The sequence below is a fragment of the Bubalus bubalis genome, chromosome 13 (assembly GCF_019923935.1).
Source record: "Bubalus bubalis isolate 160015118507 breed Murrah chromosome 13, NDDB_SH_1, whole genome shotgun sequence".
Lineage (NCBI taxonomy): Eukaryota > Metazoa > Chordata > Mammalia > Artiodactyla > Bovidae > Bubalus > Bubalus bubalis.
In genome coordinates, this window is record NC_059169.1 from 40,969,213 (window position 1) to 40,991,962 (window position 22,750).

The window sequence follows — 22,750 nt, forward strand, 5'->3', positions numbered from 1 at the left end:
GAAGTATATCAGCTGTAAATTGGTATAAAGCACTAAAAGGGACATTAGCCTCTAATCAGTTTCTAACAGTTCATTAAACCTGTCTTTCCAGAATCGTTCTTTGTCTTTCCCCTTTCTTTGCAAGGCATCTTCTTCCCTTTCCACCTGGGCAAGACCTCCTCCGGGGTAGGAAACTATATCAACTCATCCTTCATTGTCTACCAACCAAACAGCCTCCCAGAGGCTTTGTTAGGGCGAATTCCTGGCTGCTGTGAAGGACTGGGCACTTGAGGGTTGGGTACCTCCTTCCTAGGCTTCCCTGAGGCTGAGAGGGGGCAAGCAGCTGGCTACTTCCAACCGTGGAAGCAAGTGCCCCATTGGGATTTGAGATCCATGCCTGATGTGTAAGCAATCCATCAGTCTCCCTGAAAGGATTTTAAGCTTGGAACAAATGCACTGAGCTCACCAGTTAACACCAGATTTCCTCTTATTCTAAGCCATGAGGGTGTGAAAATCCCTCCAAGATACGGACAAATCAAAAGCAAACATTAAAAAAAGTATCCTATCAGTGTTAATAATATTGTACTTTTCTAAGAGAGGAACATGACAGTAATTTTCTTTTTATTCCCTAACAAACTAGGTAGCATGGAATTTCTGAATGCTCATTAGTTAGCTTTAGTGTAAATTTGCTTTTTCTTGCTGTTGGTTTCTCTGAGCAAATATTTGTCATGAGTGGCCCCATACATTTTATTTCTTAAGAGTATTTTTCTTAAACAAAAAAGAGAGTCAAGAAATGGGAGAAATAATTAGAGCTTCACTATGCTGCACTCTGTTGGTATTGTTTGGTAATAAAAGCATTTAATTTATGATGTGTTGAAGTGGGAGTTTTTATTCAACTGTCTGCTGGGGAGAAAAGCAACTCTTTGAATGGGGAAAAGTTGATGGTTTAGAAGTGATTTTAACCTTTGTCACCATGTAGGCAAACTTCTTTTAGTAAGACCACTTAAGTGTCATGGTTACATTCTATAACCGAGCAAAGAAGCTATCCTAAAAATTCAGTCAAACTTAGTGATTTTAATTTCTGGATTTAGTCAGTATTTGAGAGTAAAGTTGGCATTCTCAACGTATTTTAAAACCTGAGCCTGATTTTGGCCTGAAGCAAACACTGATGTGTGGCTTTATGACTCCCTTCCTAGGTTATTGACTTAAGAAAATCCCCAAAGTCGTGGAAATTAGTCAAAGATAACCTTGATTTAATCTTTTTTTAAATGTTGTTAGAAATTCTATTGAACCACATAGAAGTAAGGTTTTCCTTTCAAGAGGTGGCAAATGGAGCCAAACATCTACCAGAACAAAAAACAAATTGTTGTTTATTCTTTGATTATGATTTCAGCTTAAGAATTCATTCTTAATCCAAGACTTACATTAGTTGTTTTCGAAGAAGGTGTTTGAGGTTGATAGGTAGGAATTTTCATTGAGTCAGGTATGCCACAATACCAGAATTAACTGTCTAGTATTATAGTTTCTTGCTTTTAAAATTATTTAGACTTTGACAGGAATATGAGAGTATATAAATTATTGTGATCTGTTTTCTTCTTTATGGATTTCTGTATGCAGTACAACCTCTAAAGCTAAAGGAATAAAGAAACTTGCCTTGCGTTTCCTTCCACTCTTTGCAAAAGCTTGATGAATTATTCCGGCCCCATATAAATTAATGTAAGGTTTCCTTACTCCAGTTTATTATCATCTGACCTGCAACCCAGAGGTCAGAGAATCAGACTGATTAATTCAAGTTCTTGGTCATTATTTCTAATGAAAGTTCGGAATGGGGGGATAATTGGTGGTGCGGGTATTCTCATTTAATTATACTGTATTGTTAAAAAATTAGGTTAGCAGTACTGACTCTGCTACAATGACGGCAGATTCTACCAGATGTCCTCCGTTGAAGGCTTCATAGCTGAATTTCCCTCTCTCCCTTTTTTTATTCTCAGAATATCAACACCTTCGAGAACAGAATGTTAATGCTTGATGGGATGCCGGCAGTCAGAGTCAAAACAGAGCTTTTGGAATCTGAGCAAGGGGTAAGTGAAAGTTTCCGACGACGCCCCGCCCCCTTTTCTCTCAGACCCTGGCAGGCATTCATGTCCAGAGTGTTCTGAGATGTGCAGAACACTTCTGATGTTTCACTTGCTTCAGCTTTTGTCTCTTGAGTAACAATCCTCTGAGACGGTGGGTGATTCTTACCCATTTGCAACCTGAAAACATTACTAACTTAGGAAAGATAGCTTCCTAAATTTAGGAAGACATAGTGACCATATGGCTTTATTTAAATGGATTCATGTTTTGGAAAGCTATAACAATCCAGAGCACAGGGGAAATGTTAAAAAGATAAGATGAGACTATAACCTCAGTGTCAATATAGATGGGTTCTTACCAAGTTGGGAAATTGCAGAGTACAGGTAGGGGAAGGTTTACCGTTGGTTGGATGGACTTCTCTTTTGACATTTGTGTTTACCCTTTCTTAGAGTTGATGAAATTTAGGTCAGTGAGTTTGAAAAGCACGTAAAAGCAAAAGAAAGCTTGTTGAACAATAACATAGCCAAATGACAGTTTATGGCTACTGAGTATATGAAGACTTAAGAGCAGAGCTAGCTTTTTTTTTTAATAAGGATGTGGGTGATTTTATAATTGTTAACATTTATATTAATAGGTTCGCTTGTAAAAACCATCCTCAGGGCAATGTGTGGCTGACCACCTTTTATGTTTTTAAGGGAGAAAGCACCATCTACCTATCTTATTAAGCTAGCATTACAGAGCAAGTACTTATGACCAAAAAATAAAGGACATCAGTTAAATATTTAATCTTAATCTTATTTATGTATCCTTTATTCAAATCAAGATCAAAGCAAAACCTTAACAGTGTTTTATAATTGAACAATCAAAAGATATTTTAAGTGTGAGTAATATCTCATAGTTAAAAAAAATCAGTGTGCATGAGTTCTTCTGGGACCCCGTTCAGAAGGTTAGGATATTGATGTAATGAGGATAGTCAAGGGCAAGGATCTTGATGGTTGCATTTAGAGGGTCCTCCAGTAACGCCCCATTCTTGACCACTGTGTGCCAGGCTGTGTGGCATTTCATAACATATTTCTGTTCTGTATAAGCCAGTGTCTGAAACAGAGTCCCATCATGTAGAGGATTTCATTTCATCTTTATGTTCAGTGTAGACTGGGGAGCTCTGAAATGAGCATTGTGGAGTATATCAACCAGAAATACAACCCCACAGTTCTCTATGTGACGTAATGACTGATTCCCAGAGATTCAAGCAGAAGGCCATGGTGAAAGAAAAGACTATATGTCAGTTATTAATAATTGTTTTCTAATTTTAAACCTTCAGGAAAAGTCATGTGTTCACCTGGATTTTCTAGCCTGATACTCAGCAAGTTAAATCCTCTGAACAGTTTTTTACCTTTATTGTTTTAGCTTAACCACACTAGAATGTGTTTGATCTTTTCCCAGTTCTGTTTTCTTACTCTAAATGCATTAGCGTCAGTTTAATAAAATATATTTCCATACACCCTACGTTTAACAAAACATACAAACCATAACATCTCATTTGGAGAAGACAGCCTGATGGAAAAGTGAAAATAGTATATTTCACAATGTTGGTTTTATTTCACAATATGTTCCTCAACTTGAATAGCAGCAAATCTGTTCAAGTCATACATGTTGAAGGAAGGCAGAAAACCCCAAAATATGCTGTATATACAGAAAACCAGTTAGAATATTACCAGGGCTACTAGTCAAAGCCAGGATAGTACACTGTTGTCACGGTCTTGGAAATCCTTAAGAACATCTAGGTACTTCTGTCTCCTTGACTGTCATTTTTCAATTTTAAAGTAATGCTTGCGTGAAAGATTTAGGTACATAAAAAACAAAAGCCAGTATTCCCAGGGGTTTTACAGCATGCATAAGCAACTCGTGTCACATTATTTATAGAAAGTATTTTTTGGTCCTCAAATAGGAACAGGAAAAGTTGTAAGTTCTAGGTTTTACTTAATTCATTAAAATCAATTTTCCTCCTTGTGAATGGAACTGATGTTGATATTTTAGCCCTAATTTAGATTTTGTATGTTGGAGGGGAATAGAAGCTGAATTTATTCTTTTTTCTTAGCAATATATTTACTTTTCTTAAATACATGGCAGATATAACTGCATTCTCTTTGACAGTAAAACTTTAAGAGAAGCACACCACGCTATTTAATGAATTGTATTATGATTGATTATTTTTAGAATATAATTAATTGTTTTTAGTCATTTATAATACTTTTAAATGGCAACCCACTCCAGTGTTCTTGCCTGGAGAATCCCAGGGACGGGGGAGCCTGGTGGGCTGCCGTCTCTGGGGTCACACAGAGTCGGACACCACTAAAGTGACTTAGCAGTAGCAGCAGCAAGTCAACTCTTCTTTAAAGAGATCAAATCAGCAATTTTAGTGAACTTTAATTTTGGTTCCTTTACTGAAGTATCTCATTGAGGATGATAGGATGGGTGGTGATAATGTGGAATTTCAGAATCTCAGAACTATTTTAAGGTAAGGAGTGCTAGATTCTAAACATGATTTCCATGTTACAGAACTCTTTCCTTATTGAGTATTAAAGTCTGGTTGAAGTTTGATTCTTCATAAGAAAATGTAAATATATTAGTGAAATTAAAATCATCACATATATGATTATGGGCTTTTGAAAACGAGATGTTACAGTGAACAAAATTATAGAAATGTGCCTATGCATCACAGCAGTGAATGGAAAGGCTGAAGCTGGTACGTTGGTGGGTTTCTGTAATCACTCAGGAAACCTAGTTTTAAGACTTTTCCATCAGTGCTTAGGACAAGGAAAGTGAACCTGCCTTTCAGGCTGTAGGCAGCATTGTAAGATCTGCTACTGTACATGGACCTCCTGTCTCAGGGCGCTATGAAGGCATCTGTTCCTTCTCTCTTTCTTTCTAAAAATAGTCCCTTAGGTCTCCAGCTGTCAGCTGGTCTCTGCATGTGCCCCCACCCCTTCAAGGAATTCAGGGCCGGATGAGCTCATTTTAGAGCTTAAAGAAAGATTGTGGAACAGGCCAAGGCTGGCCACTCAGTTTACTCTGGGAAAAGTTCTGGCTGCCTTGCCTCATCTCCTTAATAGTTTTATGATGTGTGTATGTGGTCCCATCTCTTCAATTAGATTGTAAGCCCTTAAAAAGCAAGAACTATTTTCTGCCTTTTTCTCGTAGTTTCTGGCACTTGGTAAATACATGTTCTGTGCAGCTTGTCCAGGCATTTTAACTGGCATATGCAAAATATGAAATCAGTCAACAGCTAGTTATAAACCTGCTCCGTCTACCTCGTAAGGTTGTTGTGAGCATAAAGATAAGTGCTGAAAATAAGAGATTGCCATTGGTGACAGTCTCCGTCTTGCAGCCATGTTAACTGGATAGATAAGGGTGGCTCATTGAAACCACTTCTGCATGTCTCCCTTCTGTTTGGAACCCTCTTGATAGTGAAAGTGTTAGTTGCTCAGTCTGTCTGACTCTGCGACCCTGTGGTCTTTAGCCTGCCAGGCTCCTCTGTCCATGGGGATTCTCCAGGCAAGAATACTGGAGTGGGTAGTCAGGCCTTTCTCCAGCGGATCTTCCCGACCCAGGGGTTGAACCCGGGTCTCCTGCATTGCAGACAGATTCTTTGCCATCTGAGCCACCAGAAAAGTGGTTAGTTGTATTGAAGTTGCTCATTATTATTATTCCAGTCTCCTGAAATGGGACTTCAGTTTTCTCCAGGCTCATCGGTACTACAGCACATGCTGCTGTGTGGTCCATGGCAAGGTCACGTGCTCCTGTGATACACTCCAGGGGCCCAGCGTGGAATGTGGGGTGACTTTGTGACCTTTGGTGCTTGTGTTCTTCTGGGACAAGAGCTTCCCAAATGCTGTCAGCCTTTGAATAGTCTAACATGTTACTGAGCCCAGGACTAAAGCAGGAAGAGGAATTCTGGAACTATTACACCCAGAGATAAGCCTGTGTGCAGAGAACGGGCACCACCTCAAAGACATAAAATGTGATTTTATTCGTGGCCCTGCAGCTCCCCAGCTGGAATGGCATTGGCAAGGAACTGCCCACCTCCAGGCCTCTGTGTCTTCATCTATGTAGTGGGGGTGTTGAGATGAGGCCTTCCAAATTCAGCCTGACCATCTTTTAATTCTGGTAACAGGCATGGAGTGAAAGAAAGTGAAACTTAGTTGCTCAGTGGTGTCCAACTCTTTGCAACCCCATGGACTGTAGTCTGACAGGCTCCTCTGTCCATGGGATTCTCTGGGCAAGAATACTGGTGTGGGTTGCCATTTCCTTCTCCAGAGGATTTTCCTTACCCAGGGATTGAACCCTGGTCTCCTGCATTGCAGGCAGGAATGAGAGAAGGCATTTTCAATTATAAGTCTAAAAGTGATACTGAGATGAAAATGCCTGTATACGAAAGCAGAAATGTGCTGACTTTACGGTGAGACAGGCCTGAGTTCAGATGCTTCCTTAGCCAGGGGCCTGCTCTGTGGGCCCTTTTGGTCTCCAGTCCCTGTCCACCCAGTCCCCCTCACCTGGGAAGTGAAGTAGACCATCTAGCCTCACAGGAAGGAACCTGCCCACATGCGGTGGCTGTTCACGGAATGTTCTCCTTTTGTGTAAAGACAGAAAGGGCCCCATTGCTTCACTTTCCATTTCTGCAGTTCTCATCGTTATTGAGTAGAGATTTCAACATCTGCCTTAGTTTATAATCCTAAGAGAGGATTTAAGGTAAATCTCAAATCAGAAGCATTCTTTTTTATTTTAATTTCTATTCAAGCATGTTTGGAAAAATGTTTCAAATTCTGATCAGATTTTATATTGTAGAAATACAGAATGAATGCAGAAATCAATTATTATTTTAAGATAAAAATGATACCACCATTTGGTGTGATAATGGTATTTGACCATAATTTTTAAAAAAGGAACTCTTGGGTTCGCATACTTTAAAGATAGTTGTTGATGTTTTTACAGATGAAATGATTCAACAGCTAGGAATTGCTGCAAAACAAAATGGGAGGGTGGATGATTGGAGACAGAGATGTAATAAGAGTGGTCATGATTTCATCATTAGTGAAGCTGGACAGTGCATACGAGGGGGCTTGTTTAACTCTTCTTCCTGATTGTATATAGGTTTGAAATTCTTTAAAGTATAATTTTTAAAAAAGCTCTCAATGAAAATACGATAGATACATAGTAGGTGCATAGGCATCAGAGGGGAACAGGCAGGAATCACTTCTCATTCAGTCACCTTCATTCTTCTTGTTCTAAGACCTGAAGAGTCTTCCACGGGGGTGGAGCCGAGTCCCTGTTCCAGTCACAAGCATGTTGGAGCCCTTGGTTTCTCCTCCTCTCTCTCCTCTTTTCCAGGCAGGTGCAGTTCTGACCAGGGGGCTGGTAGGCAGAGGGTAGTGGTAAGAGTGTGGCTGAGAGAGGAGGAGATTGGATGTTCTGCCCATTTAAAAAAAAGGAGTATATTCGCTTTACAGTGCTGTGTCCGTTTCTACTATACAGCAAAGTGATTCAGCTATACATACACATATACATCCCCTCTATTTTGGATTTCCTTCCCATTTAGGTCACTGCAGAGCACCGAGTTCCCTGTGCTAACAGTAGGCTTTCATATCTATTTCATACGTACCACAGCCCGGGAGCCAGGAAGGGGGCAGGTATGGCAGCAGAGGAGAGATACATTCCATTGTATCCTCCATGGTTTCCTACCAGAGAACATCAGCCCTGGTTGGACCAGAGATCCCTGAGTGCCCTAAGTTTAGAGTTAAGACAAAAGAGAATGATGATCTTTTCTCTGGAGTAGCTTTTGTAAACCCTTCTTCAGGACATCCATAACAAGGTGTTGAAAGTAGTTCTGTGTCACGGAGGACCGACTGGTGCCATTAAGGTGACTGTGTTGCCGCTTCCTTCAGAGCAGAGCTCGTGCTTCATGTCTCTTGTTAGTCTTCATCCTCCCGGCACAAGGAGTTGATTGGCAGGGCTCAGCCAAGAGTGATCAGTGCAGATGCCGTTCGTTGTAAGTGGGAGCCAGTGTCATACTTTAGAATTGAGAGGATTTGGAGACAGGTGCCTTTCTGGAAAAGCCCCCAGTCCTTAGGTTTAATAAATGAAAACAGGTGCAAGTGTTGTTGTTGCTGTTTAGTTGCTAAGTTGTGTCCCAACTCTTTGTGATCCCATGGACTACAGTGTGCCAGCTTCCCTATCCTTCAATATGTCCCAGAGTTTGCTCAAACTCATGTCCATTGATGTCATCAAAGATGCCATCCAGCCATCTCATCCTCTTGTCTCCCCCTTCTCCTCTTGCCCTCAGTCGTTCCCAGCATCAGGGTCTTTTCTGATGAATCGGCTCTTTGCATAAGGTGACCAAAGTATTGGAGCTTCAGCATCAGTCCTTCCAATGAATATTCAGGGTTGATTTCCTTTAGGATTGACTGGTTTGAGCTCCCTGCAGTCCAAGGGACCCTCACTGTAGTTGAACCTAGATTAGAGATTGGCAGTTATATTAGAATTCAGTGGCTTTAGAGGAAAAGAAAACACACTCAACATCACATCTAGCTTCTTTTTCCTCAGTAAACCACGATGTTTAATTTAACGTAAAAGATTTAATATACATTTGTGTGTCGAGGCTTAGTAAGACAGTGTTACTTTAATGACTTCATCAGAAGAGACGAGAAAGCATTATAAAAATGCCACTTGCATTACCCTTCAACAGCACCTCATTATTACCTCCCCTACTGTGGGAACAGGCGCCAGCATAGTAAATTGGTAGAATTATCTTAGACATATGAATTTGCTTATCATTTAATATTCTCTGATGACCCATTACTTGAGATCTTTTGATCTCTAGTCAAATCTTTGCATGTCACTACCTGGCTTCAAAGGAAAACATGGGCAGAAGCTGTGCTATTGCTAATATGAGAAGACCGTTTTTTTTAAAAAAAAGGCAGGAAAAAAATATCTATACTTAGAAAACTCACATTTTAGGGAAGAGCTGTCTTCCACTATAGAAGCAGAGTTGGACTGATTTTTAATAATGTCAGAATGGCCAATAAATGTATTAATAGAAAGAATTGAAAATCAATGAGCTGTGATGGTAATTACAGGTAGCACCCAAGGGAAATATAGCTGGCAGCCTAATCCCTTCCCTCGGGGCCTGCCCTGGGCAGCGCTATGAAGTTGATAACTCTGCCCTCCTCTTTCCCATTAGCAATGTACTTTTTCCTTCAGCTTCGTTCCTTTTCGCCTGCCATCCAGACACCCTGACCCTCTGTGCCGCGATGGTTCTCTGTATCCACAGATGACTGGTTCTAACTGCAGTCTCATTAGTGGAGGAGAATGTGAAGTGCTGTTCTTTTCAAGCGTTATTTGCATCCGCATAGGGTCAGTGCTTTGTAAAAAGGAACACATTTTTAAAGCAAACTCATGCTCTGAGTCTTTTGGGAATTTTGATTGGGGGAAAATTAACCTTTCCGAAATATTTCAGCTTCTGAATGATGATGTTCTCCTTCATGTACTAGTCGTTGTGGGAGAGTAAGAAAAAAAAAAAATCTGGAGCATAAGGTGTGTATTTCTCTATATCTGGGTGTGTTTTCTTGTACTAATATGTACAGACTGACGCATAGTCTCTAAGTATCTCACAAAAATACCTCATTTAGCCCTTGGAGGACTTTTTTTTCTTGACTGTGAAGGATTAACTGCTATGGGTATCAATCTCTTACTGTAAACATTAGAAAACCATGCAAAATATATGAAATGTTTTCTTACCTAGTGGACAACAGGAAGTTATAGTCTGTAATCTTTGGCAGTGGGAGGACAAAGGATGTGATTTGACTCTTGGAGGCAAACAGGGAGGACCCAGTAGTCACACTGGGGTAAGCAGGCAGGGTTTGGAATTTGGAGAGGTCAAGGCAGCTAATTTTAAAGCGAACAATAACAGAAAGGAAGTAGCTGAACAGAGAGAGGGCTCTGGGGATCTTTAAACTGGTCCCCTTAAGGGTTTGGCTAAGTAGTGGTCTGCCTGCGTGGACAGGATGGCAAGGAAAGAACCAGGATGGCAGTTCAGTTCAGTTCAGATGCTTATTCGTGTCCAGCTATTGCAACCCTGTGGACTGCAGCATACCAGGATTCCCTGTCCATCACCAACTCCTGGAGTTTGTACAAACTCATGTCCATCTAGTCAGTGATGCCATCCAACCATCTCATCCTCTATTGTCTCCTTCTGCCTTCAATCTTTACCAGCATCAGGGTCTTTTCCAATGAGTCAGTATTTCACATCAGGTGGCCAGAGTATCAGAGCATAGCATCAGTCCTTCCAATGAATATTCAGGACTGATTTCCTTTAGGATTGACTGTTTTGATCTCCTCACTGTCCAAGGGACTCTCAAGAGTCTTCTCCAACACCACAATTCAAAAGCAGCAAATCTTTAGTGCTCAGCTTTCTCTGTGTTCCAACTCTCACATCCATACATAACTACTGGAAAAACCATAGCTTTGACTAGATGGACCTTTGTCGACAAAGTAATGTCTCTGCTTTTTAATATGCTGTCTAGGTTTGTCATAGCTTTTCTTCCAAATAGCAGGCATCTTTTAATTTCATGGCTGAAGTCACCATCTGCAGTGATTTTGGAGCCCAAGAAAATAAAGTCTGTCAATGTTTCCTTTGTTTCTCCGTCTATTTGCCGTGAAGTGATGGGACCGATGCCGTGATCTTAGTTTTTTGAATGTTGAATTTTAAGCCAGATTTTTCACTCTCCTCTTTCACTTTCATCAAGAGGCTCTAGTTCTTCACTTTCTGCCATAAGGGTGGTGTCATCTGCATATCTGAGGTTATTGATACTTCAAGTCTTGATTTCAACTTGTGATTCATCCAGGATGGCCACAAGTGGAACAGTTCTTGGAAGAGCTAGTATGGATTATGAAACTCAATGGCTAAAGAAGAAATTAAGCAGAAATTGCTTTGCTGCTGCTGCTGCTGCTGCTAAGTCGCTTCAGTCGTGTCCGACTCTGTGCGACCCCATAGATGGCAGCCCACCAGACTCCCCCGTCCCTGGGATTCTCCAGGCAAGAACACTGGAGTGGGTTGCCATTTCCTTCTCCAATGCATGAAAGTGAAAAGTTAAAGTGAAATCGCTCAGTCCTGTCCGACTCTTAGTGACCCCATGGACTGCAGCCTACCAGCGTCCTCCATCAATGGGATTTTCCAGGCAAGAGTACTGGAGTGGGGTGCCATTGCCTTCTCCAGAAATTGTTTTAGGTACTTCAAATGGAAAGTGAGTTTTTCAAAGTTACTATGTGTGAATGAATGGTCCTATATTTATTTACAATGGCTACTTCTTAAGCAAATGTTGGCTTTGACAGAATTCTTCTTCTGACTAGAGAACTAAGTTGTATATGAAAAGTGAGGTTCCAGTTGAGAAACATGTAAAGGTTAGGAGTATCAACCCTTTATGCTAGTTGGATATATAAGTATAGTTTATATTCAGCCCTCCATTTTCAAGGTTCCTCCATATTTGTGTTCCACATCCACAGATTCAACCAAGCTGGTGGTGGTTTAGTTGCTAAGTCATGTCTGACTCTTACAACCCCTTGGACTGTAGCCTGCCAGGTTCCTCTGTCTATGGGATTTTCCAGGCACGATTACTGGAGTGGGTTGCTATTTCCTTCTCCACAGGATCTTCTGGACCTAGGAATTGAACCTGGGTCTCCTACATTGCAGGCAGATTCTTTACTGACTGAGCTATAAAGGAAGCCTCAACCAATGTGGACCGTGTAGTATTTACTGTTGAGACAATTCGTGCATAAGAGGACGTATATTGTTCAAGGGTCAGTTTTATTAGTTTAGTCATCTCAATCCTGTGGATCACTCAGATCAGAAATGGAACTCTTACATCTGAAAACATTTTCATCATTGAAAACTGTGTATACAAAACCAAGAATAAAATAAAAGGCATGATCACATGGCCTTGAAATAAAACCTGCTATACTTTAGAGTGTTTTCTTTTCAGTTCAGTTCAGTTGCTCAGTTGTGTCCGACTCTTTGTGACCCCTTGGATCGCAGCACAACAGGCCTCCCTGTCCATCACCAACTCCCGGAGTCTACCCAAACTTATGTCCATTGAGTCCGTGATGCCATCCAATCATCTCATTCTCTGTCATCCCCTTCTCCTCCCGCCTTGAATCTTTCCCAGCATCAGGGTCTTTTCAAATGAGTCAGCTGTTGGCATCAGGTGGCCAAAGTACTGGAGTTTCAGCTTCAACATCAGTCCTTCCAATGAACACCCAGGACTGATCTCCTTTAGGATGGACTGGTTGGATCTCCTTGCAGTCCAAGGGACTCTCAAGAGTCTTCTCCAATACCACAGTTCAAAAGCATCAATTCTTTGGCGCTCAGCTTTCTTTATAGTCCAACTCTCATATCCATACATGACCACTGGAAAAACCATAGCCTTGACTAGACGGACCTTTGTTGGCAACCTTTGTTGGCAAAGTAATGTCTTTGCTTTTTAATATGCTGTCTAGGTTGGTCATAACTTTCCTTCCAAGGAGCAAGCATCTTTTAATTTCATGGCTGCAGTCACCATCTGCAGTGGTTTTGGAGCCCAGAAAAATAAAGTCTGACACTGTTTCCACTGTTTCCCCATTTGTTTGCCATCAAGTGATGGGACCAGATGCCATGATCTTCGTTTTCTGAATGTTGAGCTTTAAGCCAACTTTTTCAGTCTCCTCTTTCACTTTCATCAAGAGGCGCTTTAGTTCTTCTTCACTTTCTGCTATAAGGGTGGTGTCATCTGCATATCTGAAGTTACTGATATTTCTCCCGGCAATCTTGATTCCAGTTTGTGCTTCATCCAGTCCAGCGTTTCTCATCATATACTCTGCATGTAAGTTAAATAAGCAGGGTGACAATATACAACCTTGACATACTCCTTTTCCTATTTGGAACCAGTCTGTTGTTTCATGTCCAGTTCTAACTATTGCTTCCTGACCTAAATACAGATTTCTCAGGAGGCAGGTCAGGTGGTCTGGTATTCCCATCTCTTTCAGAATTTTCCACAGTTTATTCTGATCCACACAGTCAAAGGCTTTGGCATAGTCAATAAAGCAGAAATAGATGTTTTTCTGGAACTTCCTTGCTTTTTCAATGATCCAGGGATATTGCCAATTTGATCTCTGGTTCCTCTGCCTTTTCTAAACCCAGCTTGAACATCTGGAAGTTTTGGTTCACATATTGCTGAAACCTGGCTTGGAGAATTTTGAGCATTATTTTACTAGCATGTGAGATGTTTTCTTTTAGGAGTTAATAATTTTGTAATAGACATTCTTTTAAACAAGAAGTAAAAGGATAGGAAAAGATGTATCATGTATATATACACCAAATCACAAAACAGACATGGTGCCCATATTAATATTAGATAAAATAGGTTTAGAAACCAGAGGTAAAATAGAACATTTCATAATGGTAAGAAAGTCAGTTTTTAGAGGGTCTGACAGTCAAAATTGTTTTTTTTTTTTTACCATAGTAAACCCTTGAGTCGATATAGCATTATCCCTATTAGTAAATAAAATTACAGACATAGCTTGCATCAGAGATACCACCAGTGAGTAAAAGGGATGTACTTGGAGTTTGTGTATTTTGAATCTGAATCTTTTCACTATTGCAAGCTGTCTTAGTTTTATAACTAGTAATCATATTTCATATTATCTGAGTTCAGATAATTTCTACTACAATATTAATGTTTAAGAAAAATTTTAGCAGATCTTATGAAAAGTTTTAATTCACTACCCCAATAAGTGCACATTCACCAGTAGAAGTTCTGTGACCATTGTACACAGTAGCCTGAAATAAATATGAACTCTTGGAATCTCTCTTTAGCCTTAGCTCAGCTGATAAAGAATCTGCCTGCAATGCAGGCAACCCCCATTCGATTCCTGGGTCGGGAAGATCCACTGGAGAAGGAATGCGCTCCCCACTCCAGTATTTTTGGGCTTCCCTGGTGCCTCAATTGGTAAAGAATCTGCCTGCAATGTGGGAGATTTGGGTTTGATCTCTGGGTTGGGAAGATCCCCTGGAGAAGGAAAAGGCTACCCGTTCCAGTATTCTGCCCTGGAAAATTCCATGGACTGTATAGTCCATGGGGTTGCAAAGAGTCGGAGAGGGCTCAGTGACTTTCACTTTCACTTTGGTGAGGTTGTAGTAGAGGGGAGGATTAAAAATATTTTACTGCATAATGTATGTTTTAATATAATGGTTTCAACAATTTTATCATTGGTAAAAACGTGCAAAAATATTCCCTGCTCATCACAGTGGAAAAATTTTGTTTCACTGTGTGTATCAATTTCAGAAATCAAGATATTGAGCGGAGCTGACAGCATGTATTAGATTCACCTTCTTGAAAACTCTGTCTCTCAGTCCTGGTATTTTGAGAACGCAGAATTTCATAAATAAGTAACAACATAGGGATGTCAGCAATTGCTTTTTTTTTTTTTTTTTTATTGCTTTACAAATTATGTCAGTGTCATCACTGAGGAAAATCTATGCTTTGCTACCAAGGCACATTCAACCTGGTGGCAGGTTTGATCAGTTTCACATGCTGCTGAATGGTCGTGTCTGTGGCCTGTGGGAAAATCTGTCTCTATGATCTGCTGGTCAGTCCATTTTCTTGTCTTAAGGGCATTTTGTCAGAAAATTTTCTTAATTAAGAAATACGTACTTCTTGTCAATCATAAATGAGCTATTATGTTCAGATGACTCATAGTCTCCATGACCAAGTCTATTTCCAACTTTGCAATTTCATTGTTATACTCTTGTCTTAACTAAGTATGTCTTTTCAATAAAGGCATGCAGATGATGATTGATATAGTCTTAAAGCCTATATCTACTAAACAAGACAGTCTTATTGTTCTTTAAAATTAAGATAAAGAATATACTGTTCTTAAATTTTTTTTTTTTGACCTAGGTTGTATATTTTTTACTTTCAACTTGAAAGAAATTAATACAGCTGTGGGTTTAAAACCTCAAACCTCCCTTGGCTAAGTCAGTTATAACAGGGTAGTAGCATAAGTCTCCCGGGTCACTTCAAGTTATTCACGTCATATAAAGATTCACGTCATACAAAGTATTGAAGCCCTTTAAAAATGATTCATCAGGGACTTCCCTGGTGGTGCAGTAGTTGAATCTCTGTGCTTCCAGTGCAGGGGATGCAGGTTTCGTCCCTGGTCAAGGAGCTGAAATCTCACATACCACATGGCACAGTCAAAAGATAAAAAACTTTTTAAAAACATTAAAAGAAAATCAATATATTGTGATATTTGCTGAAGAAAATAAAGAGGCAAATTATTTGGAGTAAAGTATTTTCTATGAATAGTGCGAAGCCAGTTGGTACATTTTAGGGAGCTGACTGTCTGGAATTCATTTTTAGGCCTATGTGTATAACCTATTCATGTACAAGATCATAAATTTTTCCCTCAGTCAATCTTGTACTTACTAAAAACTTTTGTCTTGCTGAAAATGTCTTGATTCTTCTACCAGCAACTATTTTGCAAAGGAACATGATTTTCCTATACATAATTATTAATATGGTAAATAAATATCAATTACATGGTAAAACCCTTAATGCCTATTATATCAAGTCATAAAATATATATAGAGACGTTATCGCTTTCCATTCACCTTGCTCTCAATTTGCTCTCATTTCCCTCCCACCAAATTTTATTTGCCATGGTGACTTCTGATTTCCACATCAACATTCCATAAATGCATAAAAGTGGAAATTTTGTCTTTGTCCTCTTTGGGTTGTTGTCCTTGGGGTATATTCACATTTCTGTGCAGTGCTTTTGATTGACAGGAATGTTTCTGAGAAGGATGGGGAACATTTTCCTATATATTTAAATTCAGGGATAGTAAAGGTGTAGAATTCAGCTAGGATAATGAAACTATATATATCATCCTTAACATAGTACCCTATGTATTAAGTAATTAATGTAAGAAGCAACTGCTCTTGGGATTGTTGTTCATTTGAATTTCTCCTTAATTTTATCATGTAAAATAATTTGTATATGTATAAAATAGATGTTCATTTATTCACATGGATTTTGGAAAAACTGAACATTATGATGCTCTAGAGTTACTTTGTTTCATGTGACTCCATTATCAATTAAAAATGGTACTGTGAATTTATATTTATACAATAGAAGTAATACATATTGATTTTGTGTTATTAATATCTACCTTTATGCATAATTTGCATTTAAAAATAAGTCTTTAGTTCTGTATTCTTGAACTTTACTCAGAAATACTGTATCTCATTATCTATAGTTAACTTTCCTTAAAAATACAGAACTAGAAACAATCATTACTGTGGAAAGCAATTGAAATGTTATTCAGAAATATATATGGCCATGATAGTTAAAGGAATAATGATTTAAAAATTACTTTCTGTTGTGTTAACCAGAACTAACTTTTTTATAGCAAATACTTATATAAAGCATTTTATTTCAAACTCCTGTGTTCCACAGAGATAAAATTATGTTGCCACCATTCAAAATTTCAGGTGTCTTAGAAAGTGATTCTTCTACAGAAGTACAGAAGAACTAAGTATGCTGCTGCTAAGTTGCTTCAGTCGTGTCGGACTCTGTGCGATCCCAGAGACGGCAGCCCACCAGGCTCCCCTGTCCCTGGGATTCTCCAGGCAAGAACACTGGAGGGGATTGTCATTTCCTTCTCCAATGCATGAAAGTGAAAAGTGAAAGTGAAGTCGCTCAGTCGTGTCTGACTCCTAGCGACCCCATGGCCTGCAGCCTACCAGGCTCCTCCGTTCATGGGATTTTCCAGGCAAGAGTACTGGAGTGGGGTGCCATTGCCTTCTCCAGAACTAAGTATAAGAGGCAAAAATAGTACATGATACGTAATGTAGCCTGTTTAGTTAATTAATATCTTTTGCTTTTTCTTATAGGAAAAATGATACATATCATTATACTATATAGCAGTCTGAAATTGTTGGGAAAAAAGTCACCAAGTAATTGATATTATTAGTTTTTGAATTACCTGAATTATCATCTTTATGCCTTGCACAACACCTTGCCATTGTAAGAGACCTAAGGCCTTTGTTAGAAAAGAGTAAATTGTTCCCACATGCAATGAAGTTGTACCTACATGATGTGACCTTCCTTTATGTAGCTGACATTATTTGCGAATGATCATTGTGTGTAGTGGCCCTTGGCAATCGCCTGACATCTTGTGTTTATCATCTTGACTTTCTGTTAACTTCCCATATCGTGATTTCAATTCCCCTTATAGAATCTTTTACAACAAGGAAAAAGGAAACCATAACACCTTGCAGTTCCTAGACTCTCTTGCAGTTAATAGGACTTTGGCCAGTGAGCTGCACCAACTTGTACAGAGATGTAGAATGGACAGTGCAGGCCAGGCTGTCTTTTGGGTGAATGCAGTGGCAAGAACTTCCCAGCTTTGGGGGTTGGTGTGACAGACTTTCTGGCATTGGATGCTAGAGGATGGTAGTTGTCAAATTTTCACTGGTAGAGACCTAAGATGTGATTTATTTTTCCTCTTAACTATGTATGTTCCTTAAGAATGTAAGCCTAGTTCATTGACCTGCCAGATTTTCTGAACTAACAAGGACCTACTGTGTAGCACAGAGAATTCTGCTCAATGCTGTGTGGTAGCCCGGATGGGAGGGGAATTGGGGGAGAATGGATACATGTATACATGTGGCTGTCCCTTCGCTGTTCATTTCAGACTGTCAAAACATCATTAATAGGCTATCAGTTCAGTTCAGTTCAGTTGCTCAGTCGTGTCCAACTCTTCGCGACCCCATGAATCACAGCACGCCAGGCCTCCCTGTCCATTACTAACTCCCGGAGTTCACTCAGACTCACGTCCATCGAGTCAGTGATGCCAACCCAATACAAACTAAAAAGTTTTTTAAAAAATGAACTTACATTAAAAAAAAATATAGTTCTGGTAGCTCAGCTGGTAAAGAATCTGCCTACAATGCAGGAGACCCCAGTTGGATTCTTGGGTTGGGAAGATCTCCTGGAGAAGGGATAGGCTACCCACTCCAGTATTCTTGCCTGGAGAATTCTGTGGACAGAGGAACCAGGCAGGTTACAGTCCATGGGGTCGCAAAGAGTTGGGCTTCTCTGATAGTTGAGTTGGTAAAGAATCCACCTGCAATGTGGGATACCTGGGTTTGATCCTTGAGTTGGGGAGATTCTCTGGAGAAGGGAAAGACTACCCACTGCAGTATTTGACCTGGAGAATTCCATGGACTGTATCGCAAAGAGTCAGACATGACTGAGAGACTTTCACTTCATTTTACGAGTAGCTTTCACTACTGAAACTACTCAGAGTAGATGCTGTTTATAGCTGATACAGTGAGCTTTACTCATTTTCCAGCTTAAATGTATTAGGACTTGCCTCAGTGAGTCTCTGTGGTGAAGTGTGTGGACTCTGGAGCCAGACTGGGTATACTTATGTCCTGTCTCTGACATTTTTTTCTGTGACCAAAGCAAACTACTCAATCTCTGTCTTATTTTCTTCATCTGTAAAATGGGGATTATAATTGTTGTTGTTCAGTTGCTCAGTCTTATTGGACTCTTTGCAACCCCATGGACTGCAGCATGCCAACTTCCCTGTCCTTTACTATCTCCTGGAGCTTGCTCAAACTCATGTCCATTGAGTCAGTGATGCCATCCAACCATCTCGTTCTCTGTCGTCCCCTCTCGTCCTGGCTCCAGTTTTTCCCAGCATCAGGGCCTTTTCCAGTGAGTTGGCTTTTTGTATCAGGTTGAGGAAAGGATTGAAGCTTCAGCTTCAGCATCAGTCCTTCCAGTGAATATTCAGGGTTGATATCCTTTAGGATTGACTGATTTGATCTCCTTGCTGTCCAAGGGACTCTCAAGAGTCTTTTCCAGCACCACAGTTCGAAAGCATCAATGAAGCTCAGCCTTTTTATTGTCCAGCTCTCACACCTGACTACTGGAAAAACCATACCTTTGACTATACAGACCTTTGTAGGCAAAGTAATGTCTCTGCTTTTTAACATGCTGTCTAGGTTTGTCATAGCTTTTGTTCCAAGGAGGAAGCATCTTTTAACTTCATGGCTGCAGTCACCGTCTGCAGTGATTTTGGAGCCCAAGAAAATAAAGTCTGTCACTGTTTCCATTATTTCAGGGAAGATAAAGGAGTTGATGCCCATTTGCTGCTAGCTGATGCTTCAACCTAATACCCTCTCTGTCCCCATAGCTTGTTGAAATCATGGTTATCTTCCAAGTTCCAAGACAAAACTCTTTCTTGCATTTAGCATTCCCATTGATCTCTCTCTTCTCTGCACTTTGATCAACTCTGTCTGTAGTCACAACCTACCCAATTTAGCACTTAATTGAGCTCAAATGGCATCATGCATATTAACTCTCAGCTTGATTTCCAGCACTCTCATTCGTTAGTTCAGTCTCAGAACAATCATTTATGGTGCTGGTTGTTAGGAAACAAGGTATAGTCTGACTTGAAGGAGGCCCATGGTTTATCTGGAGAAGGAAATGGCAACCCACTCCAGTATTCTTGCCTAGAGAATCCTGTGGACACAGGAGTCTGGTGGGCTGCTGTCCATAAGGTCGCACAGAGTTGGAAACTGCTGAAGCGACTTAGCCTGCATGCATGCTTTGGAGAAGGGCATGGCAACCCACTGCAGTATTCTTGCCTGGAGAATCCCAGGGACAGAGGAGCCTGGTGGGCTGCCGTCTATGGGGTCACACAGACTCAGACACAACTGAAGTGACTTAGCAGCAGCAGCATGGTTTATCAGGAAGATGATACTAATATTAATATTCCCAAGAAGAATAGTTATGGGGGGTGCTATTCATGGGCACTTCTGGTCCTTGGTGCCATCTCATCTAACATTCCTGATAATCCCGCAGTGATGATCATCTCTACTTTACCAATTAGAATGGCTGTGTTAAGAATCGTTATGTAATTTCTCTGAGATCACGTTACTTCTCAGTGTCAGAACCAGCTGTTTGAAATCAAGACTGATGTTTTTTTGTGCTACTAAGCTGCTATTTAGCAAATGCTAGATTTCTAGCATTCTAGGTGAAACTTTCATGGAAAATGATTGATTTTTACAGATCTTTAAGAATAATTCTCATTATTTTATTATCATGTCTCATGAAAAATATTTATTAGAATGTTGGGCAGGAGGAGGAGGGGACGACAGAGGATGAGATAGATGACTGGATGGCATCACCGACTCTATGGAAGTGGGTTTGAGTGAACTCCAGGAGTTGGTGATGGACAGGGAGGCCTGGCGTGCTGCAGTTCATGTGGTCTCAAAGGGTCGGACACAACTGAGCAACTGAACGGAACTGAGCTATCTGTTGATTAGTTGAATGAATTTGACTTGGCTAATCTAACTTTGCATTTCTTTGGCATTGGGAATATACTTCCTCTGGCTTCTTTCGAGTTTTGTCTTCTGAAGGAAAAATGGTAACAACACTACTGCTTTGTATCTGTATGTATCCTTTGTGTGACTCAGCACTTTATTGTTTGATGTTGGCATAAATGTAGTAAGAAGATAGAACAGAATACTGTGATCACTATTTTTCACATGAAAAATTGGGAACATAAGAATGCAATCATTTGCCAAAAGCCCAGAGATGATCAGTGGCGATTGTGAGATTTTTTAACGCAGGGCTTCTAACCCTTTAGTTAAAGAGTTTAAAAGTGAAAGTGAAGCCGCTCAGTTGTGTCTGACTCTTTGCAGCACCATGGACTGTGCCTACAGGGCTCCTCCGTCCGTGGCATTTTTCCAGGCAAGAGTACTGCTGCCTGGAAATTTTAAATGCTGATGGATTTTCAGTAGAGTTGTGGACAGACAAGCACCCTAGAAGTCCTCTTGGCCTTAAGTGGTGCTGGTTAATGTTGGTATAGGGAATGCCAGCTTGGTGATACCAATGGAAATGGATTTGGTCTCGATGTCATGGTTTGGAGAGGAAGTACAGAGAAGATGAAAAGATATTCTTGAGTAGATGGAGATAGGGTGCAAACACTTCAGTGGGAATGGGGCTTATCTTTCTATAATATGCCATCTCAGAGCAGATTTTTCAGAGTTAAAGAAAGTGTAATTCATCTCTTTGTTTGGACAATGGAAGTTTGTTACTTGTATATGAAGGAAGGATGCTGGTGAAGTAGTAACTTTTGGGGAGTGATCCATGCTCTTGTGGACTCTCCCTCTCTTAGCCCATGTATTGGTTTCTCTGCTTCTCTTCCTCACCTCCACATTTGGATTTTCCCCCACTTTTGCTGTGGTGTTGAATTTTTAAGCCTGTGCGGGTGTGCCAGAATTCATTTAGATGAATTTGGAATTATCGATATTTATTCACATAAAAGCTGTGTTATAGTTAAGTGGCTAGACGTTTGAGTTTCATGCTTCACACCCTTTTAAATTCTTTATGTCATTTCATTTATCCAATATGATTTCATTATAATTCTGTGTAACACTCTGGGAACCATTCATGGGAGTGCTTTGGGCCCATTATTTTTATGGACTCCCAGTGCTGCTTGTGTCCTGTTCTCAGTTAGAGTCTTAAAGTGGTGCGAGTGTGATTCTAGAGATTCTCCGTTTTATTGAAATCATGCAGTACTATACATGTGCAGTGCATTTAGCTTGATTCTGCATAGCTACAATTACTTGGGTAATTCAAGCAGAGAAACCACACGAGCTTAAAGCGAACCACTTATTATGTCTTTCACGGATTAGAGTGATTTAGTTTGAGCAGTTTTGCAAAATAAGTTCTCCTTCTACAACACCTTTGGTTCTCAGTTATTTATGTATTTATTCACTCTAAAAAAGACCTGGGGCGAGGGGCATTAAGCAGATACACCTGGGAGAACCCTGAAAATACAGTTAGGTGAGCATGTCAGGTTTTAGGATATTATACTTTGTTGTGTACTGGTGTACTTTGTTGTTTATGGAGCTGGTCATGCTGATCCGGAATGCCACTTTGCATCTGCAAATATCCTTTTCACGTATCAGAGCAGTTTTCTCTGCCTTGCACCTTGATGTTTGTATCAATTCAATGAGAAGGTGGAATTAGTCCTTTTAAAAGTCAGTGAGGACTGGGAGGACACTGCAGAAAGAGTAGACTGAGGGGCATTCTGGTAGTTCTGGGCCCTCTTTCTCCCTCAGCCTTTGAGCTCCTGTGGAGTCCAGCAAATTCCCACTGTCAGGCTCCAGCATTGTATTTTCAGTGCCAATTACCGTGGAATTGTGAGATATGTACTTAACTCTGCCTTTGAAGAAGCAGTTCACATTTTCATCAGTGACATTTTATTTTACGTCTTCTCGACTAAGAGAGTGAATGACTCATTTGGGTGTTAAAAAATACTTGAACTGTTTAAAATATTGATGTTAGAAGTGCCATAACTTGGAAGCTGAGACATGAAAATTGGCATTTAAATGATGTCTCCAAAGATTCCACCTCTTTTGTACAGAATGAGACTCGCTATCGGAGTGAAGCTGCGGTGTCAGGTTCTGAATTCGGCTCTGAGAGCTTGGCAGTGGGCTGCAGTGGCTGGCAAGCTCCACATAAAGCCACCCTGCAGAGGGGCCACGGGGTTAATATCGACTCTCTGCTCTCAGGGCCAAGCAGG

At 40.3% G+C, this 22,750-nt stretch overlaps 1 protein-coding gene across 29 annotated transcripts in view; it reads left to right on the forward strand.

Annotated features, from left to right (window-relative positions):
• The window catches only part of KLF12 (Kruppel like factor 12), a 534,319-nt gene that overhangs the window by 243,765 nt on the left and 267,804 nt on the right, over nt 1-22,750 (forward strand). For all 29 annotated transcript variants that reach the window (XM_044927244.2, XM_044927239.2, XM_044927243.2 and 26 more), the window contains one exon: nt 1,971-2,060. In XM_044927244.2, the coding sequence (XP_044783179.1) occupies nt 1,971-2,060 (90 nt within the window). The remainder of the gene's footprint in view (nt 1-1,970; nt 2,061-22,750) is intronic.